Consider the following 19393-nt stretch of genomic DNA (forward strand, 5'->3'; position numbering starts at 1 on the left):
GAATTATTTGGTTGGTTTTAGGGGTGTCAAATGGGCGAGTTGAGTTGGAATTTGAAATGTTAAAATGGGTTGAAATAGAAATTGGGTTGGATCCTGACCCGCCCAATTTGACCCGCGTAATATCAATCATTTTAATTTATTGCTATTTAAATTTCATAACCACAATTTGAATCTCAACTAAAGAAAAGTTTTAAAAAAAAGTCAGAAATTGATAGATAAATTTTGAAAGATATAAAATAGATAGTAATTTATTTCTTCAATATAAAAACATACATTACATCAATGCAAATAAAAAAAAAATTAAAACAGGCTGAAATTGGAGATTAAATTGGGCTCAATTAAGGATTTTTTTAAAATGAGTTAAGGCTTGAATGAATTGAGATTGAACTCAATTCTCCCTTCAAATTATCTTGAGTCCAACTAGGGGTGTCAAAAATAAGCCCAACTATAGGTCACCCGTCCAGAATTTTAAGAGTTGGGCTCAAGATAACTTGAATTGTCGTGAATCAATTGCCCCTGTCAGATCAGCAAACACAGTCAACAGGCTGATGCAGACACCACCAAAAGCTGCAGTTGTTGGTATATAGCAGTTCAACTCCTTGTACAAATTAGACTCCCTGTGCCCAGGCATTACCATTTACGATAGTTTGGATATATTCCCTTCATTAATCATCAATAATCAATGCAAGTAAATTACATGATCAACTCTATGCTTAATTTAAGGGTGGGGTATCATTTGAGACTTGATCTTCTTTTCCCCATTTTATAAAGAATGTCAATAGCAACAAGCTAGTAGATTGGCATGCTAGACCACAAATCAACCCTACCCATAAACCCTGCATCATTCACAAACAAACAAAAAAATGATACTCTGTCAGCATATAAAAGTTAAACTCTTGTATAAAACATACTAAACGTGAATTACCTTATATCCTTTGTTGAACTTGAAAGCCAAGACCGCGCCTATTGTCATACCAAAGAAATAGAAACTTGCCAAGTTGATGCACATTGCGAAACGTTGCCATCCACATCCTCTTGCCACTCCTGATGATCAATATTCATTTACAAGTTAACGTTTTAGCTTGTTCGATTCTACTGATCAACGTGTTAAAACTAAAATGTAAATGTCGCGAAAACACACATATATATATGCAAAGAAAGTTGATTAACCTGATAGAATTCCTTGTATGAAATCGAACAAGAAAGAGACTAATAGGAGAGGTGTCATTGAGGCAAATTTGTGAATAATCTCTGCTTCATCACTGAAGAGGCCAGCCCAGGCATTATGACCAAAACCTAGGGCTAAATCAACTATGAGTGCAGCAACAATAGCTAGTTTGAGAGTAACAGCCATAGCTTGTTTAGCTTTGCGGATATTTCCTGCTCCTATCTCGTTTGACACCCTTGTGCTGCACGTTGAGAACATAATTAAGTAAATAAGAGTTATACGTCTAATCTCAAATGACATGGTCACACAAGTCAACATAGTGTTCCGTGCAGACCTTGGCCTAGGAAACAGAATCAGGCCCACACAATAAGAGGCGTGTTCAAACAAATTAAGTAAATAAAGTCACGATATCTCTAATGATTTGAACGTTTAAATGATATTGTCACATAATTCAACGCTAGATATGTTTTAGCATTAGAATTTGAAGGAAATAAAGAGATAAGAAATTACCTTGCAGCTGCACTGAGGCCATGTAGGCTATGGTTTCTGTATTTACACTGTAACACAAAAATTAGATCAGCAACTGGAATTCGACTGTCAAGAAATACGAAAAATTTGCTTTTGTTTCAAAACCGAGCTGAAAACTTACCACATTGCAACGACAGAAGTAGTTGTTTCCGCGTTTGGCATCAAACCAGCTAATAACACAAGAATCTCAAATGCCCAATACTCCAAGCTGTTACACATCAATTAAAGACACAGTCAGACCTCTCTGTAACAGTCTTTCTTTATTACAACTTTTCACTATAACGACTAAGTTTTCTTTGGAACTAATTTTCATGTTATATTATATGTGTTATATAACAACCAAAATATATTCAGACAAAGTACGTCATTATAGAGAGGTTTGATTGTAATACCAAAAATTAACAAATACAAGACTAAATATTCTTACCACACCATGCCTGCAGAGGGCAAAGCCAACTTCAAGTTTGAAAGAAGATGTTGAAGTGGCTCGGATGAGAGACCTTCGGGCCTTATATGACTAAATTTCTTGGAGAAAAGCACATATAGACTCAACGTAATGAATGTGAGCCAAAATGAAATCGATACTGCTAACGCTGCTCCTTTGTAAGCAAGATGTGTCCAATGAACCAGAGCATATGCAATGCCAATGTGGAGAACTAGAGCTGCAACCGCGATGCAAGCTAAAGGTAAGATGATCGATTGAGCTTGAAGAAACCCCACAATGTTTTGCAAGAAAGCATATGCAAACAATCCAGGTATGAGGAACTTCAAGAACACCCCTGCTTCATGTGCTATAGCAGGTTCTTGATGAAGTAAAATCAGAATTCGATCCGAATACCACCAGATGACAGAAACAACAACAGAAAAGAAGAATGATATGATGCTTGATGTTTGAAGATGTATCCCTAACATCCTGAACATTTTCGCGCCGTATCCTTGACCACATAATGTCTCAAGTGCACCACTTAGTCCGACCTATATATAGATAATCAATCAACGAGTTCACAGTTAAGATACAATTAAGTAAATAAAAGTATAGTGCTTAAAGTTATTATTATGTATCATGTATTTTTACGTACCATGAAAGAGAAACCAGTAACCATGGCCCATGAATTAGCAAGATTCGATGAAGCGAGCTCGAGTTTCCCGAGGTGTCCGGCGAACATGACGGAGATGAGGCTGATGAAGTAGAAACAACCGTTCACGACGATCATCGGAACGGAGAACAACACTTGATTTTTCGCTTCTTTACAATTGATTATCTTTCCACAAGACTTGTTCAATGCATTTTCCTTTTGTTCAAGCAGTGTTGGCGCCGGTGCCGGAGTTGGTGCCGGTGCCGGAGTTGGCGCCGGTGCCGAAGTTGGCGCCGGTGCCGGAGTTGATGCCGGTGACGGAGTTAGTGCCGGAGTTGGTTCCGGCGACGATGCCGGAGTCGGTGCCGGTGCCGATAGGATGACAATCTCCTCCGGTGACAGTGCGTTCAAATTAGTTATTGTCATTGTGAAAAGGGGATGATTTGATACAGTAGGAATAATAGTACGATGAGTTACTTCTTTGTAGAGAGTGTAGTGATTTCGAAAAATTCTAAATTTTTAATGATGACTTTGATATATTTTTTTGTATATTTATATAAAAAATAATATGATTTGAATTGAGATAATTTTGGGATCTGTTGTTGTTAGAGCCAGCTCAACAAGCGAAGAATGCTCAATTGAATACGTTTGTATCAAAGGTGTACCAAAGAGATGAGTAAAAGTTGCTATCTAACAAATTTTCTAACTAATACTTATAAAAAGTAAAAATGTTAATAATTGTTATGACATTCAATTTCATATGGCAAGAATTTCAATATAAGTGGTTAAAAAGTTTATTTGTATAAATTCTAAAATTCGTTTTATCTAATACGGAATGTGAATTGTAAAATGTGCTCATACATATCAAAACAATTACTCAATTTTTTTCCTCCCTTTTTTTTTTCTGCACAAAATTTAACTACCCGTTCAAAGTGAAACTATTTACAAAATAATTACATTTTAATTTTCATATAAAACTAATTATACTTATAATGCAATTAAATTTTAATATTATTCATGTATTTAACTTAAATTTGAATTTTATCCATTTAATATCAAGCACTTTTTAAGAAACTAAGATCACGTGTGTGTTGTACATTATTTTCGTAAAATTATGTGAAGGAGAGAAGAAAAGAAGACGAGATGGAGAAAAATATTGGACGGTTAGAGTTAGATCTAAGATTTAAATTTAAATATATTTAATTTAAGGTAATTTGAACAAAACTTATTACACTTTTATATCATGGATTTGAAATATAGCATTGCAATCATTAAACTTTCAAAAGTCATTCAACCTTAATGTTATGGTTCGGTCGATTATTTTTTTTAAATTCTATCATCCCAATTTTTTGGATATTTTTTAATATAAAATCAAAATTAGATTCTTTTAAAACCAATCCAATAATGCGGTTTCTTTTCGGTATCAGTATGGTTCAGTTAATTTTTTTATTTTTTTTACTTTTAAAATATCACCTCAAAATATACTACTATTAAAATATTTATTTCACAAATATGTTCTTGAAGAAGCATTTTAGTTCTTCACCAAGAAGACAGGAATGTAAAACCTTGTTGTCGTACTATTTGATCTTAAGCATTTAGCAGGAGTGTTTGCATAGATTTTGTTGTATTGTTTGATAGAGTATCTATTACTATATCTTTTAGATTTAAACTTAATTAAGTAAAGACTAATTAAAGAGCAAAGACTCAAAATCGTCTAGTCACCAGAGGCATAGGACCTAGGTTATATTTATATTTGAAAAATATATAAAATATTTTTATATATTAAATTTAACATATTGTTAATGTATAAAATATATTTACATACATGTAAGGTTATTCGGTTCGGTTAGAAAATTAGAAATTAAAAAGACCATCTCAATTGTTCGGAACGGTTATACACTTAAATAAAAATCCATGATTTTATTGAAAAACTAACATAAATCGATTCGATTCGATTAGATTTGGTCGATTTTTCATATATAAATTAAAAAATAATGAACTTTTCTAAAAGTTAATTGTTACACATACAATAACTTTTTGTTAATATGTAATGACCCTCATGGTCATTTCTGTGTCTTGCCTTCTGTGTGTCATTTAGAGCGTTCCTATAGCGACCCCAAGTCATTTATGACTTGCTGGGACTGACAGTTCGGTCANTGAAATTAAAATTATTATTTTTTGGTAAACTTTTGTCACCATTGATCATTGTTGCAAAAAGTTGCATCTTCGAATTTGGCATACTAAATTTTGTGCATGATCAATGATTTATCCTTCTTCCCATACATTTTATCTCCTTTTTTCTTGTTCATGACAATTTTATATTCCGTTTTATACTTACTTATTATGAATCAATTATTTCATTTATCTATTAACAAGTATTTGACTGAATTAGTTCAATCTAATGCCCTCTCTAAAGAAAGTCAGGAGAAGAAAATGAAACACATTCAAAATATGTGTAAAATGTTCCTTCAAATATTTTCAGTAACTTCATCAACTAGCATGAATAGTAAGTACCTTTGATACAAAAAAGATTATACCTAGTCAAACTATAGCTGATACACGACGTAGAGACAAAGGACTGTCGAAACTAATCACAAACTACCCAGTCTTCTCTGATCTCGGACTATCCATGTAAGAGAAGGAAAACCTACTTACACATTGCAGCGCGAAAGAGCGTAGACAAAATTGCATTAAGGTGTTGTATTAAAGACCAAAGAAACCCATTTCACTGGCTTTTTCCTTCTCAAATGTCTCGAAATACTGGTAGATGATAGTGACAGCCAATAGAATTCCTGTCCCTGAACCAATTGCCCCCATCAGATCAGCCAACACAGTCAACAGGCCAATGCAGACACCGCCAAAGGCTGCAGCTGTTGGTATATAGCGGTTCAACTCCTTGTACAAATTCGACTCCCTATGCCCGGGCATTACCATTTGTTGTTCCTGGATTAGATATATAGAAAGAGAAGGATGTTATCACGTAAACAAGTCTTTCAAGTATACATTTATGTACCAATTGCAAATCCGTCTTGCAGTTTCATCTACAGTAAGAATATTCAGGCAGAAGGAATGCAACTCTATTCTAGTAAATTCACTAGTTGCATCTGTCAATAGAATACACAAATTAAGCCACTAGCAGCTCTTTTCATCGTAATTCTTCTAACTTCAAAGTGTTGTCCCATTTATTTGCTCGTAAAGTACACAACTGATAAAAGCACACAAGAAAGTTAAAATAGACAAAAACATTAGTTCATACCTTTAACTGCTTAGCCACATCTCTTGCTGATGATCCTGAGACTTCTATCCAAGTCTTTGAGAATAAGGCACATGCTGATAGCATGAACACAATGTAGAATATCGCGTGGAAAGGATGTGCTACCATATCTGCCAAGCTGCAATTGGGAGTAATAAGTGCAAGTGAAGTTTTGAGAAAGAAATTCCCGTAGAGTGAGGCCTTACACAGACAAGTCCCATCAAGCAAAGGCAATCACTTGTATAGTGAGACAGAGATAAGTTACCTTGATGGTGCAGTAATATAATACGCAAGACCACCGACAGGTACAGATTGACCAGAATATTCAGATTCTTTCCACTTGCCCAAGAGGTTCACAAAGAAATTGCCACTGTACTTCCTATCCAGCAACTGCAAATATACAAATGTATTCAGATGATGACGCTGTAAAGAGCTTACAGGATTAGACGATTAGTAATCACTGCCATTTGTTTAATGTCATATGCAAAAAGTCATATACCTGGGAAATGAAGTAAACATTGGATACAAGTGCTGATTGTAAGATAATGGGCATATTGGAAGTGTAGAACAGCTTAATTGGATATGAACCCTGCTGTCCACGGGCATTCTTTGACCTTACGGGCAAAACGACACGGAAGCCTTGCAGGTAGATAACAATAAGGAAGATCAAGACTGTCGCAAGCAAGTTCGTTACGTTCGGAAGGTTCTGCCGGTAGAATGCCTCACGAAGTCCACGAACCTTGTCAGTTCGAGTGATCAATAAATGGAATAAAGCTATAACAGCTCCTTCAAATTCAGCTCCTCGGCCACTGTTGATTGTGGTTGGACTAAATGCTTTCCAAATGATGTTCTCGCTGGCGAAGAAACCAGCAAAATTGCAAAAAAGTTAGAACAGGTTGTAGTACCCGTGTAATTGAGAGGAGATAAGATCAGAAGCTTACCACATGTTGGTAGCTATAAAAAGTGAGATACCGGATCCCAGACCATATCCTTTCTGAAGGAGCTCATCAAGGCAAATAACTATTATGCCAGCAAACCACAGTTGAATGATTATCAGCACCGCGTTTCCAACCCCAAGTTGGCTAACACTGCCGTACATGCCAGAGAGAACATATGCAACTGCTTCACCAATCGCTATGAGAATCCCTAATAACTTTTGTGCACCATTCCTGAGACAAAAAAGAATACCGATGAGTGATATCATGAAAGCGCTGCAAGATTACTTATAGCTAATCAGAATGACTACATAGCCTAAAAATATTAGAAAGTGGAGCTACAAAAGGCATAGACATAACACAAACTCACAACTGGTTAATTGAGTGAAGTGCAATACCACAAGCAAAAATGCAGAAAGACAAGCTTAAAACTTCACTTGACAGATAAGATGCACTTAAGAAAAAGATATCACACCCAAACTTCCAATTAACTTCATTTATAGCCTTCCATCTATTTTCTTTTTGCAAACTGAACACACTTATCCCAAAAATAGTTGACACTTTTTTTTCACTTTCTCAGTCAGCAAACAGCTGAGTAATAAATGGTCTCTATTGTCTGTACTAGTGTAAATCAGGGCCTGCAACCATGCAGGTTCTTGTACAGTGCCTGTTGAGGTCTGGCCTCGTTCTTGTGAGCCATGAAAGTTTGGCTGTCTTTGGACCTCAAATACAGTTGTTCCATTAGCAGACTCGAGGTGGTCAGGCAATAACTTGGGATTTTGACCGTAGCTTGGGTGATGTAAGAGGAGAAAGGTGCAGTTTTGTGTTATTTTTGTCTAGATGGGCTAAACTGACATTGCTCGTCTGGGCTAGCATAAACCATTCTTGATAAAAGATATAATTCCAATTCAAGTTTGACATTTCTGCAACTTATTATCAGCAATATGCCACGACTGTTGTTAACTGTCAAGAAAATGACAAAAGGACAAACGGGAGCCTGGAGCTTACAAAGTTCCCATCAGCACCTTTTTTGCTGGCTTACGTTAGGATTGGGACTAAACATGACAAAACAGTAAGCACAAGTTATGCAGAACCATATAAGGATTGCGAGCATGTTGCACAGATAGGCCTGTTTGCTTGACATGTTCCCAAATGCATTATCCTAATAAAATTGTTGCATAATCGAGCTTAAAAGATGAGCGGGAACCAATCAAACACACAGCTCAACTGGAACTAAAGGGAAGCAACATACGAGTGAGGGATCCAGCAAGTTTAGGAGAACCCAACATCAAAACATATTTACTGAACTATAGTACTTACAGAAGTGCTCGGTCCTCGCGTACATTGTTGTCAACTTCAATGATCTTTGACCCAGCTAAAAGTTGCATAACCAATCCAGAAGTCACAATTGGGGTGATTCCAAGCTCCATGACAGTTCCACGATTTGAAGCAAGGATAGCACGCATCCAATAGAACGGATCGGCACCAGTTGTGGAGTGTATGCCATACAAAGGTAACTGACTGCATACTAGGAAAATAAATAGAGAGATCACAGTGTACAAAACCTTCTCTCTGAATGGAATTTTTCTATCAGCACTCTGAACTTCAGGCAGGAACGAGAGAAATGGACGAACAAGATGGAGTACTCTGAATCCACCTCCCATCTTGTTTTCTACAACTTCACCTGCTGGTCCAAAATACAAATTCTTAGAAAAACTGAAAAACTAATCAAATACATAGAACGCTCTACTAAAACAGGCACAAACAGGGATTTCAAATCTAAGATTTTAGCGAATCAAGCGGAATTAATTTGTTTAGATTCAAAACTATTCAATCAGTCCATCAAATATATCTCAATCTCAACCAAATTGTCTTTATCTATAATCGATTTATTTGCAATTCAAAAAACAGATAAAACGATCAAAACTCGTAGCTAAATAACTCGAAATAAAACTTCAAAATGAACAAATGCATATAGTACTTTGGAGAAAATGCATAGAAATATGAGCCTTAACTCACCGAAGTGAAAGTTTGTTGATATTTCTGAGATTCAATCAATCAAATAAATCTCAATATCAACCAATTTATCCATATCTATAACCGATTCACTTGCAATTCAAAAAACAGATTAAACGAACAAAATTCGTAGCTAAATAACACAAAATAAAACTTGAAATGAACAAATACATACAGTAATTTGAAGAAAAATGCATAGAAATTCGAGCCTTACCGGAGATTTGAACGGAGGAAGAGAAGGGTTTTTCTCCTTTCAGATCTATGAGCTCCGGCGGCTTTGATTTTTTTTTTAATTTTAAAGAGGAAGGAGTGTTGATTTACTTTGTCATCGTTCCAATCATATAATGACACGTATATTCATTATAACAAAGCTGAATTGAATTACTACCTTATTGTGACATAATTTGATAAAATTTTAATTAAATGAATTGAAAAGTATTAAATGTTTGAAAAATAATTTGGAAGTGTTCAACATTTTTAAAAAGTAATTTCATGTGGAAAAAAGTAACATTTTTTTAAATTAATTTGCGAAGTTTAATTTGAAAAATAACATAAATGTATTTTGTACTTTTTTCACTTTAATTATTCACAAAAAGTCAAAATAATTTCAATTTGTATTCATGGCCAAACACAACTACATTTTTTAAATACAAATTTCATTTTGGAAACAAAATATAAAAGAAAAAATGATTATGACTTTGTTTGATCTTCCGCTTCCTTTGCCACATGTATCAATGCTAGTATAAAGTTCAAGCCTTCGAAATTTCTCTTGAACGATGGTCAATCAATATTTTTTGTCTGTTGATACCGAGACATCACAACAATTGAGTAGAAATGTTACGCACTATTGCTACTCACAAACATCTCTTTTTCGCACATTGTATGTAGAACCTAATAGTTTTGGCTCAAATTTTGTATCATACCGAACCAATAAGCAAAAATATAGCTTCGCCCCTGATTATACATAGGTTCATATGATTTATGAGGTTTACAAAATGAAGAGCTTTGAAATTCTTGATGACCAAACAGTGGAGTTATCAATATTAAACTTCACATAACAATAGAAGTCATTTGGTATGAGTATAAAGTATAATAATCCAAAATAAAATGCAAGATTATTTTATCCCATGTTTGGTATGAGGTATTAAGTATCATTGAATTATTTATATCATAGTGATGAGATAAATTATCCCATCAGAATAATTAATCTCGGAATAATTTGTTCCCAACCACTCGGCCCAAGTGCATGATGAGAATACTGTAATTTATAAAAGAGTGGTATGCCTTTTCGACACAGTATGTCAAGAAAAGAAGAGATACACCACTTACCAACTTCTGTAAGTTTGAGCATTAAGTAAAATCTGCAACTTTACAAACAATGAAATGCCACAAGTCATGCGGAAACAGGCTACGCTCCTTACAATCAAGTGGTTGAACGCTCCTCTCTAGATAAGAAGCAGAACGCGTCATCACCTACAGCCCTTTCCTCTACCGGGGACTTCACACATACAAGAAAGTGATTCAAACTATGCTGTAAACAAAGCTATGCATACGCGAATCAGTCTAAAGTTCGATAACCTTTTGGTAATCACATCTCTAAGCCTTCTTCTTAAAAAATGATAGGATATTTCCTTGTTTAGGATCCTTATTTCCAGTTTTCTTGTTTCCTGCTTTACTGGCTTGATTTGTAGGTGCGGTACTTCCCAGAGCGGGAGACTTCTTAGCCATAGGTGCTCTGAAATAAACCGCAAGTCAGGTAAATACAAACAGTTTACAAAGTAATGTTAAGAGATTACTAACGGTAGAAAGGAAGTCAGGAAAGGGTGACGACTAGAAAGGGCTCAAAAATGAAGAAGGTGCAGTAATTACGACTGAAGTTGCACGTAAACAAATAGAGATGACCTATAACAAACCCAATAAGTTCAAATCCTGAATACACCTCTGATCAAACCTTTGGCCAAGTTAATCGAGAATAGCTGAAATTATCTGCAGACCCATTACATGCATAGCTTGGCTGATTTTAAGACCACAACAGTAATGTCATCCACTAGTTCAGCATTTGTACACAGAAGGTGACGGTAACCATGTCTTAACATTATCTTAGCTGAAAAATATAGGAAAGTTTTGTATGTTTGGCTAGTTAGCATCAATTCTCTACAAGCCTCTCTAACATGCACATACTTTTAATTAGATGTCATTAATTTTATCTCTTATTAGGCCAAATACATACACAACCCCTTAAACTCACCGGATCTTTTTATTTAGACACCTTATCTAAAGGTGTGATATTGATGGAAAGTTTAGGGGATGGTCTATGTATTTGACCTTTCTTTTAATATATATTAGGACTTGGAATGTCCAAAATAAGAGCAACCATGTAAACTATCCAGACATCAATGAAAAGACTGCAAAATAATGTTCACCTGTCACCAGTACTATTAACTGGATTGTTGTCAGCTTTCTTCATTGTATTACTGTCAGCCTGTATTTCTGTATCTTCACCTTCCCAAACAACCTCGGTCACTGGAGAGTGTAAGCAAAAGAATCAATGCAAGAAAGAAAATCATTTAGGCAGTTATACTGGAATAAAAGCATAGAATCTGCCTACTCTTAAGTAGAAATTAGTAGAGAGCTCATCATATCTATGTGAAAGGAAATGAATGCATATCATAAAATAAGTAAATATGGATCAAGAATAAAAATTCATTGAATGGTAGAACAGGAACTGACAAAATTTCAATGCAATCTTCTTGGATGGGTCAACTACTTAGCTCATTAAGAAGATTATCTATTATTCACTAGGAGCTTTCTTAAGATTGCTCTAAACAGCCTGAAAAGCAACAATCGGGAGGTTTATGACTATAAGGTTTTCTTGAAGAAGCATAAAAATACATTATTAGATGCTTTAATTTTTCTTCATCTTAGATCATAGTATAACACAAGTACAGTGAGGAAAAGTCGACTCACGTTCAACTTTATTCACTCCATCGCATGACCCTAACCCATGCAAACTGTTATACTCAATTTAGACAATTATATTTCATCACAAGTCATACCTTCTCTTCCACGTTCGTCAATTCGTGTGTTCATTACTTTTCTTCTTTTAGGGGAAGTTGGAGCAGCATTGGTGACTTCATCCTTTACAGTGGCGTTCTTAAGACTTGCATGTTCTGAAATAATCTCTGAAGAATGCAACTTAGAAGACTTAGGTTCGCTGGTAGGTAAAGGTTTTCTTTCTTGCTCATGACTCCTTTTTGAGAATGTTTCTTGCTCATGACTCTTTTTTGAGAATGTTTCTTGCTCATGACTCTTGCTGCCAGCCTCCTTTGTTTCTTGCTCATGGCTCTTGCTGCCAGCCTCCTTTACTTTCTTGACTTCCCGCTTTTCCAGTTCTGGAGTACTAGGAGTTTGTTTTGATCCTAAAATAGATTTCTGCTTTGGAGGATCAGGTGAGGCTAGGTTGACAGCGTCCTTGAATTCATCTTCTTCATCCGAATAATCAAAAATTACCCTCCTTTTTCTATTCCCCTCACCATTTGATGTTCTCCTGATGCTGACTTGCTGATCATCGTCATCACTGATCCTATCTTCTACTCCTTCTGGAGTACATATCTGAGCCGCATTACCTAAGTAAACATATGTTCCAAAGGAAAGGAAGTGGTCAGTCAAGTGCAATTCATAACCCAAGACAAAAGAAACAAAACATAATGCAAATTCAATTACGAGACCAAACAGTGAAAGGTACAAACCAACAGGATTTGGTATGGCATCACTGGTAGCAGCTGAAACAATGTCGACTTTTGGCTTTGTAGGTACACGACCCCACATATTAGCCAATGCCCCACCATTTTTAGAACTTTTTTCAGACTGAACTGCCTTCTTAGCAGGTGGAAGTTGAACAACTTTGTGTTTATCTGCGACAAACTTACTACCCTCTTCAGGACCTGATGTGCCACGACTCTCACTTTTGGCATCAACCACATGTGAAGATGGCACACTGGCACTAGGACTTGGTAGTTGAACCTTTTTCTGCTCAGGTTTCACTTGAGCAGTAGAGTTACTTTTACGAAGTCCTGATGCTTCACTTTTCATCTGAGGAACAGCATTAGTGCTTGGAATTGTTCCTCCACCGTTGCGCGTGATGAAAGGATTAGAAATTCCACAAAACCTACAATACCAGTAAGCATTAGAAAGGGAACGAATACCACCCAGCACATGTGCATTTCATAACATGGATTACCTAACCAATTTTGAAATAATAAATGGTTCTCAAAAGTCATAATGATACGCATATCAGGTGTGGGGAAAAAAGATGTTCATTCCAGAGCAGAAATAAAGGTTTAAATTTGAAGACTGAAACATAAGTACTATACCTATTATCAAGCAAACAATTATCAGCTGAGAGGGACTGTCTAAATAGCTCTTCGGCCTGGACAAATTCAGAATTCCAGAGGGCCACTGGATCCTTTGGGATGCAAGCTTGCACGCTATAGACCTGGACTGAGCAATCATCCGAAAATTCTTTCTTGGCTTCTGCATAGAAATAGCCGGTTGAGCTTTGATAAATAGTTGCAACAACTTGCCACAGAACCAGAGCGCATGAAGAAGAAGTAGAAATGCATAAGACTTAACTTCTGGCATATCTCCATCAAAATGTCACACATAAAAAGCTTAAGGAAAAGGTAAAATGGCATTTCTAACATGCTAGATTCAGACAAATGTCAACTTCTCAATAGCAGATGAGGGTAAGAAAGCTGCAAACAAACTTATGTAACAAAGAATCATCTTAATGCACTTCTTCATCAGAATTGACAGTCAACTGGTTTATGATGTCATGAGTTGGATAAAGGGCATCAATCCGATCATTTTTCTAAGTGACCAAAGAGAAACCTAATAGTCTCAAATTCTTCATCTTTGTTATTCGTTTCTTGCAGGATCAATAGAGTCAAACTACTTGCTAGATCTGAACAGAATCTCAACCACACCAAAAAAAGGCTGCATTTAAAGCTTGTATGACTTTTAGAGCTCTAGATTATCAGAATGCTGATATTGTCATTAGCATTTGCTGAACCAAATACTAAGCTTATGAATGCCAAACATACTTTCACTGTAACTAATCAAGGTAAATAAGACCATGGTTAGATTAAAGAGAAATCTTAGCCTTGTATGTAATGTTACAATAGCTTTGTTTCTCTATGAAGAAAACCTTCTCCACTTAAAATAACTGAGATTTTTAGTATGAAACAAGGAAGTGGCACCAAGAAGATACACATCTGTCTTTAGAAAGATAGCAAAACAATGAAGCATAACGAGAATTTAGTTCAGCTATCAGCCCCCCATACTGGCTTGACGAAGTTTTGAAGTTGATATATCACGAATATCCTTCATATGGTTCCAACTAAGGTGCTAAAGTGGTAAGAGAATGACAAAAACAATAATAAAAGATCGAAAAAGGGGCAACAAGCTCACTCCAATGCAAAAATGATATTAAGGATAGAGAAGATACAACAGTGATAATGTAATGTACCGTGGAGCTTGCGTCCAGTCAAATAAATTATTTTATAACAAAGTAACATTTAAAAGGATATCCAACCTGCGAGGTTAGCAGAAGAGACAAGTCTTATATGGTAAGTTGAAGGGCTATCTTTCAACCAGCCAGACAAGCTGTAGACTACTTCAAGACCACTTCCATGCTTTTCAACAAATTCCTGAAGCAACCTGTTGTAAACAATCAACTAGCCTTAGCATTACCAGATGAGTAAACAACAACATACTTCACAAAAAAAAAATCATTAAAAGCTCTCACCTCTTTGCAGAATTCGATGACACCAAAAAATTTCGACTCAGCCACTTGTACGAAACCTGCAGGCCAATAAAGATAGAAGTTTAGATGATTGTGAAGTTAGTTAGTTACAACTCTGGTTGAGCAGCTCATGATTCATCTTGTAATTGATTCCATTTCAATCTGTATATACAAACCTGTAAGAAGTACATTTGGGATTCACTGAATGAAATACAACTTCTCTCACTCTCTTCTCTAAACTCTCTTCTTCTACATTTAGAACTCTTGAACTCATTTGTTGATCTAGCTTCCATCTTCAAGAGCTATATAGCTCCTGGATTGTTTCTCATTCACTTGTTGTGTGTGTATGCATCACTCCCCACCCAGCCCCTACCCCACCACCACCACCACCACCACACACACCCCGCAACACATAAACAAAAACAAGGAGAAAGTCAAGTATTAAGAAGCCCTCTCTCTCTGAAATGCCACAAACAATGCAAATAGAGAACTCTCTGAACCAAAAAATCTGTGCTGTCTCATCAGTGAAAAGTATCTCTTTTAAAAATAAAAAAAATAGCAAGCAGAAAACTTTCTCAACTATAACAATGAACCTTTGGTGAAATAATGAAAAAGTTGGCATTTTCCTGGTCTCTTTTGAAATCAATAACTTTGTATTATATCAGGGATCAAAACAGTACTTGGGTATTACTGAAACCATATTTACAATAGAGCTCTAGTGTCTTCTCTCTCTAGCTAAAAGTAATCTAAAACGTCTATGAGTCTAGACACAGTATCATTAGAGTAAATCTGATTACACCAAAAAAATAGCAGTAAGATGAAGTTCAACTTGATCTTCTGCACATCATTATTATTATTTTTTGATAACCGAGAAATCCGTGTGTGACCTGCCCTTTGGACCAATCACAGCCTTCTAAACTTGGTGGATAATGGGTCCACCCCTCTACCCTTCTCCACTTAAATACCGAGCTCCGCTCTGCATGGTGTGGGGCTTGAACCTTCGACCTAAGCCACAAATCCTCCACCTTTTGCCACTCAATCCTAGTCTTTTATTATAAAATTATCAAAAGTAAGGAGCTGATGGAATCAAGAATCACCTTCAATAGGTCAATTATTATGGAAATCATAAATATAACAACTGCAAGCAACAAACTTTCTACAATTATTATGGAAATCATAAATATAACAACTGCAAGCAACAAACTTTCTACAACAACAACATACGAAGTGTAGTCCCACAAGTGGAATCAGGGAAGGATAGAGTGTAGCCAGATCTTACCACTACCTTAGGAGGTAGAGAGGTTGTGTCCAATATAACCTCAGTTCAAGAAAATAGTAGGAGTGAAGAAATCAAGAAAGGCAAAAAACTTTCTGAACTTTGTAAATCAATGAAAAATGGCATCTTTTTAGCAAAATTATCAAAAGTAAAGGAGCAGACGGAATCAAAAAAAACCTTCAATGGGTCAATTATAAATGAAATTAGAAACACAAAAATCGAAACTTTATCATAAACTCAAGAGTCAAAAAAGGAACAAAAACTGAAACAAGCTAAAGATATACCACTTGAAGTTTGTCTGATACAAGAGCTTGAATCTCATCGACGATGCCTAGGGTTTCGATATCCGCCATTATCGGGTACGTCCAATATGGGTCGGGTCAAATCTCACAAAGAAGAAAAGAGAATCCAAAATTTCCCCCCCTAAGGGCACACTCTATTTCCCGCCATTGTAAAGGACTTGGGAGCATTTTATATGCTAGGGCGTAGAGATTTTTGGGAATCACGTGCTTGGAGATAGTCTAGTCTAGCATTACACATATATACATATACTCTTTTTTATTTACAAAACTAAGTTTTTAATTACAAACATAACAAAATATTTAATTTTTTATTTGTTAAAAATATAGTTGGTATCCGTATCTATTACCTTTTTTAGGGGAGGTTATGTGCTAATTTTATGGGATTGATAATTATTGTTTACTTTTTTTTGGCTTTTTCAACCACAGTTTTACTCTTTTACGTTACTTTGTTTTTCTATATATTGATTTTCTCTCTCTTAATTTTTTATTCAATCAAATCATATTATTAATGGAAGCATTCTCTCATACTTTTACCATTATTTTCATCTAGGTAAAAAACATATAGGTTTCATCAAGTATGCATACTGTCTTCACAATTATAACTGCATCGTAGTTTCACCAAATATGCAACCATGTAATATATAAACATACATACATACCAATTATATAATCATCATTTTACCAATAATTATTACTATTTTATACCTTTTAAATATATCAATCATATAACCATCATTTTACCAATAATTATTTTACTACTATATATAAATATACTATTTTATACCAATAATTATTACTACTATTTTATACCTTTTAAATATACTACTATATATCAATAGATATTGCATAAATATTTTGAAAATCTTTATTACTGTAATAGGCTGAACAATAGTTTTCATCATGTTTGTTATTGTATCCGATAACAACAACTACATGACTATAAGGAATTTCATCATGCTGAAATTTTTCACAACTACATATGTCATAAACGTTTTAGCACGATCTGTAAATATATGAAGATATTATTAATATAATTACTACAAAAATTCATATACAAAGTTCAATTTAACCATTACAAAGTCTTATTCATCAATATGTACTCAAATATACATAAAACACTTTGGTGTATCTAAAGTTGATTTTTTGGCGTATTTTTTAAAACTATGAATCTTCAATGGTGGGAATGGATCAGTCACAACATATTTGAGTTCCAACTCAAAAATGATCGTGTCCACACCTAATTGAGAAGCAGTAGTATTAATCAAGTCTTGGTAATTGGTGTCCACATCATATCACTCCTTCAATCTTGAAATTCAGATACATTCCTGCGACATTACAAATATTTGTTAATCAAAATTCAAAAAAATTTGGTGGCAGATAACAAAAATACTCATTAACAACATATGTCTAATACACCAATATAAATTGGACCAAAAAATACACCAACACATACATTAGGCTATTAGCTTGGTGTCAGTTCGTAGCAACAAATATACCATCATATGTACCAGATCACATACCAATCCAAAATTTTCAATTTTATATTTTATTAGGATACCACCAATCAACATATGAACCTTTTTTCTAATTATTATATTATATACACCAACTTAATAACTATAATACGGACAATAATGTAACATACTTTCGAACCAAATCATATGAAACCTAAATTTTAATATAAAAAAAAAATTGACACTTCAGTTTACAACCTAATCATATGTAGTTATTGTAATTAAACCAAAATTTCGAGCATTCAGAACATAAACCAAATTAGATGAATTCAATTTCACCAAAATTAGACAAACTAAACCAAACGAATAACTCTCAAAAAGTACAAAATAGATATTTGTGATAAATCATATATAACCACGTAATAAAACACCATGCGAACTATTTTATACAATTACCTGATGAGTCCCATCGTCCGTTGTGTTGAATTAGAATTGAAAAATTATTGGTATTCATTTTTCGATAGTTATTCTTATCAGAGAAGGAGAGTTTTGTTTTGGTAGGAAACCTCTATTGGAAGATAATATATAACAAATTTGAATAAATAAGGAAGATAAAATAATTGGAGAAATTTATGGGAATAGTGATAAGCGTGGCTGATTTGGAAATCTTTTTTTATAATTTAAATTCTACTTTTGAAAAAAAAAATATTGCTATATGAATGAAAAAAAAGTATTGCTATTTTGGTGTAAATACGGTTCTTAATTTGTATACTAAAATTATTGGCCCTTAGAGAATTTACAAATTTGATGTTATTTTTGCGGAAATGGATTCAGAATTTGAAGTTTATGAGATTGATTCTAGCCTTTTTGAGATATTGGGTTCTATTTGGGTTTTGTCAAACTTGTACCTTATACTCTATCTCTGCTTCTACTATGAATTTACAGAGTCATATTATTTGAAGTAAAAGATGATAATTGTGGTTAATTTAATAAATTATAACATGTTAAATTAAACTAATTCTGTAAACATTTTATCATATTGTCAGTATATTTAACTTAAATCATTTTCTATATATATATGTGTCTCGTGTGTATTCAAACTTCATTTTTCTAAAAAAAGAAAAGAAAATCCATGACAATCCGCAATCGCTCCGCAAACCACGTAAATGTAACCCGCACTAGGCAATTCAAACTTCGATTCGAATTGTGATATCTTTGGTCACTTTCTTTTTTACAATGACAAAATGAAGTTTCTATTAAAAAGATCTTTTTCTATTACTGGGAGGAAATGAAAAGGAAAGCGACAAGAGTTGTAGTGAAATTGAAAGTATTGTCTCATCATTAATTAGGTAGGGTGGTCAACTTAGAGGGCGCCCGCCTCCTCTTCAGACGTGTCCTCGACAACCTGGCGGTTCTTCGGTCTCCGCTTTTGGGGGCGGGAGTGCTTGGTTGCTGGGGGTTCCTTTTCCTCAACCAATTCGGTTGTGTCAGCCTCGGTCTAACATGATTAGAGTTCACAATTCAAGTCTTGCTCGATACGAAGTCGCCTTGGTTAGGAAACACATAAATCAATCATATTTGA

The 19393-nt window shown here is 34.8% G+C and overlaps 3 protein-coding genes across 5 annotated transcripts; all 3 read right to left on the reverse strand.

The window, feature by feature from the left end:
* Nucleotides 1-713: 713 nt before the first annotated feature.
* Nucleotides 714-3198, reverse strand: LOC125865445 (protein DETOXIFICATION 18-like). Its single transcript, XM_049545643.1, has 7 exons — nucleotides 2776-3198; nucleotides 2124-2671; nucleotides 1818-1904; nucleotides 1679-1725; nucleotides 1171-1419; nucleotides 926-1044; nucleotides 714-836 (listed from the first exon to the last, which is right to left on the reverse strand). Exons 1-7 carry the CDS (start codon nucleotides 3196-3198, stop codon nucleotides 714-716), a joined length of 1596 nt encoding a protein of 531 aa, XP_049401600.1.
* Nucleotides 3199-5192: 1994 nt separating this feature from the next.
* Nucleotides 5193-9256, reverse strand: LOC125864717 (uncharacterized). 2 transcript variants are annotated; one of them, XM_049544768.1, is made up of 7 exons: nucleotides 9191-9256; nucleotides 8281-8647; nucleotides 6967-7194; nucleotides 6525-6879; nucleotides 6291-6415; nucleotides 6029-6164; nucleotides 5193-5715 (listed from the first exon to the last, which is right to left on the reverse strand). In XM_049544768.1, exons 2-7 carry the CDS (start codon nucleotides 8622-8624, stop codon nucleotides 5476-5478), a joined length of 1428 nt encoding a protein of 475 aa, XP_049400725.1. In that variant the 5' UTR covers nucleotides 8625-8647; nucleotides 9191-9256; the 3' UTR covers nucleotides 5193-5475. The 2 variants fall into 2 exon arrangements, with proteins under 2 accessions (XP_049400725.1, XP_049400726.1); XM_049544769.1 differs by having other exon boundaries at nucleotides 8281-8644; nucleotides 9191-9252.
* A 967-nt stretch (nucleotides 9257-10223) lies between these two features.
* LOC125866002 (sister chromatid cohesion protein PDS5 homolog C) lies at nucleotides 10224-16518 on the reverse strand. 2 transcript variants are annotated; one of them, XM_049546276.1, is made up of 8 exons: nucleotides 16340-16518; nucleotides 14783-14838; nucleotides 14570-14694; nucleotides 13350-13506; nucleotides 12726-13144; nucleotides 12033-12602; nucleotides 11400-11499; nucleotides 10224-10711 (listed from the first exon to the last, which is right to left on the reverse strand). In XM_049546276.1, exons 1-8 carry the CDS (start codon nucleotides 16406-16408, stop codon nucleotides 10573-10575), a joined length of 1635 nt encoding a protein of 544 aa, XP_049402233.1. In that variant the 5' UTR covers nucleotides 16409-16518; the 3' UTR covers nucleotides 10224-10572. The 2 variants fall into 2 exon arrangements, with proteins under 2 accessions (XP_049402233.1, XP_049402232.1); XM_049546275.1 differs by having other exon boundaries at nucleotides 13350-13509; nucleotides 16340-16516.
* Between the last annotated feature and the right edge of the window lie 2875 nt (nucleotides 16519-19393).

This window comes from Solanum stenotomum, chromosome 5, assembly GCF_019186545.1.
Source record: "Solanum stenotomum isolate F172 chromosome 5, ASM1918654v1, whole genome shotgun sequence".
NCBI classification, from domain to species: domain Eukaryota; kingdom Viridiplantae; phylum Streptophyta; class Magnoliopsida; order Solanales; family Solanaceae; genus Solanum; species Solanum stenotomum.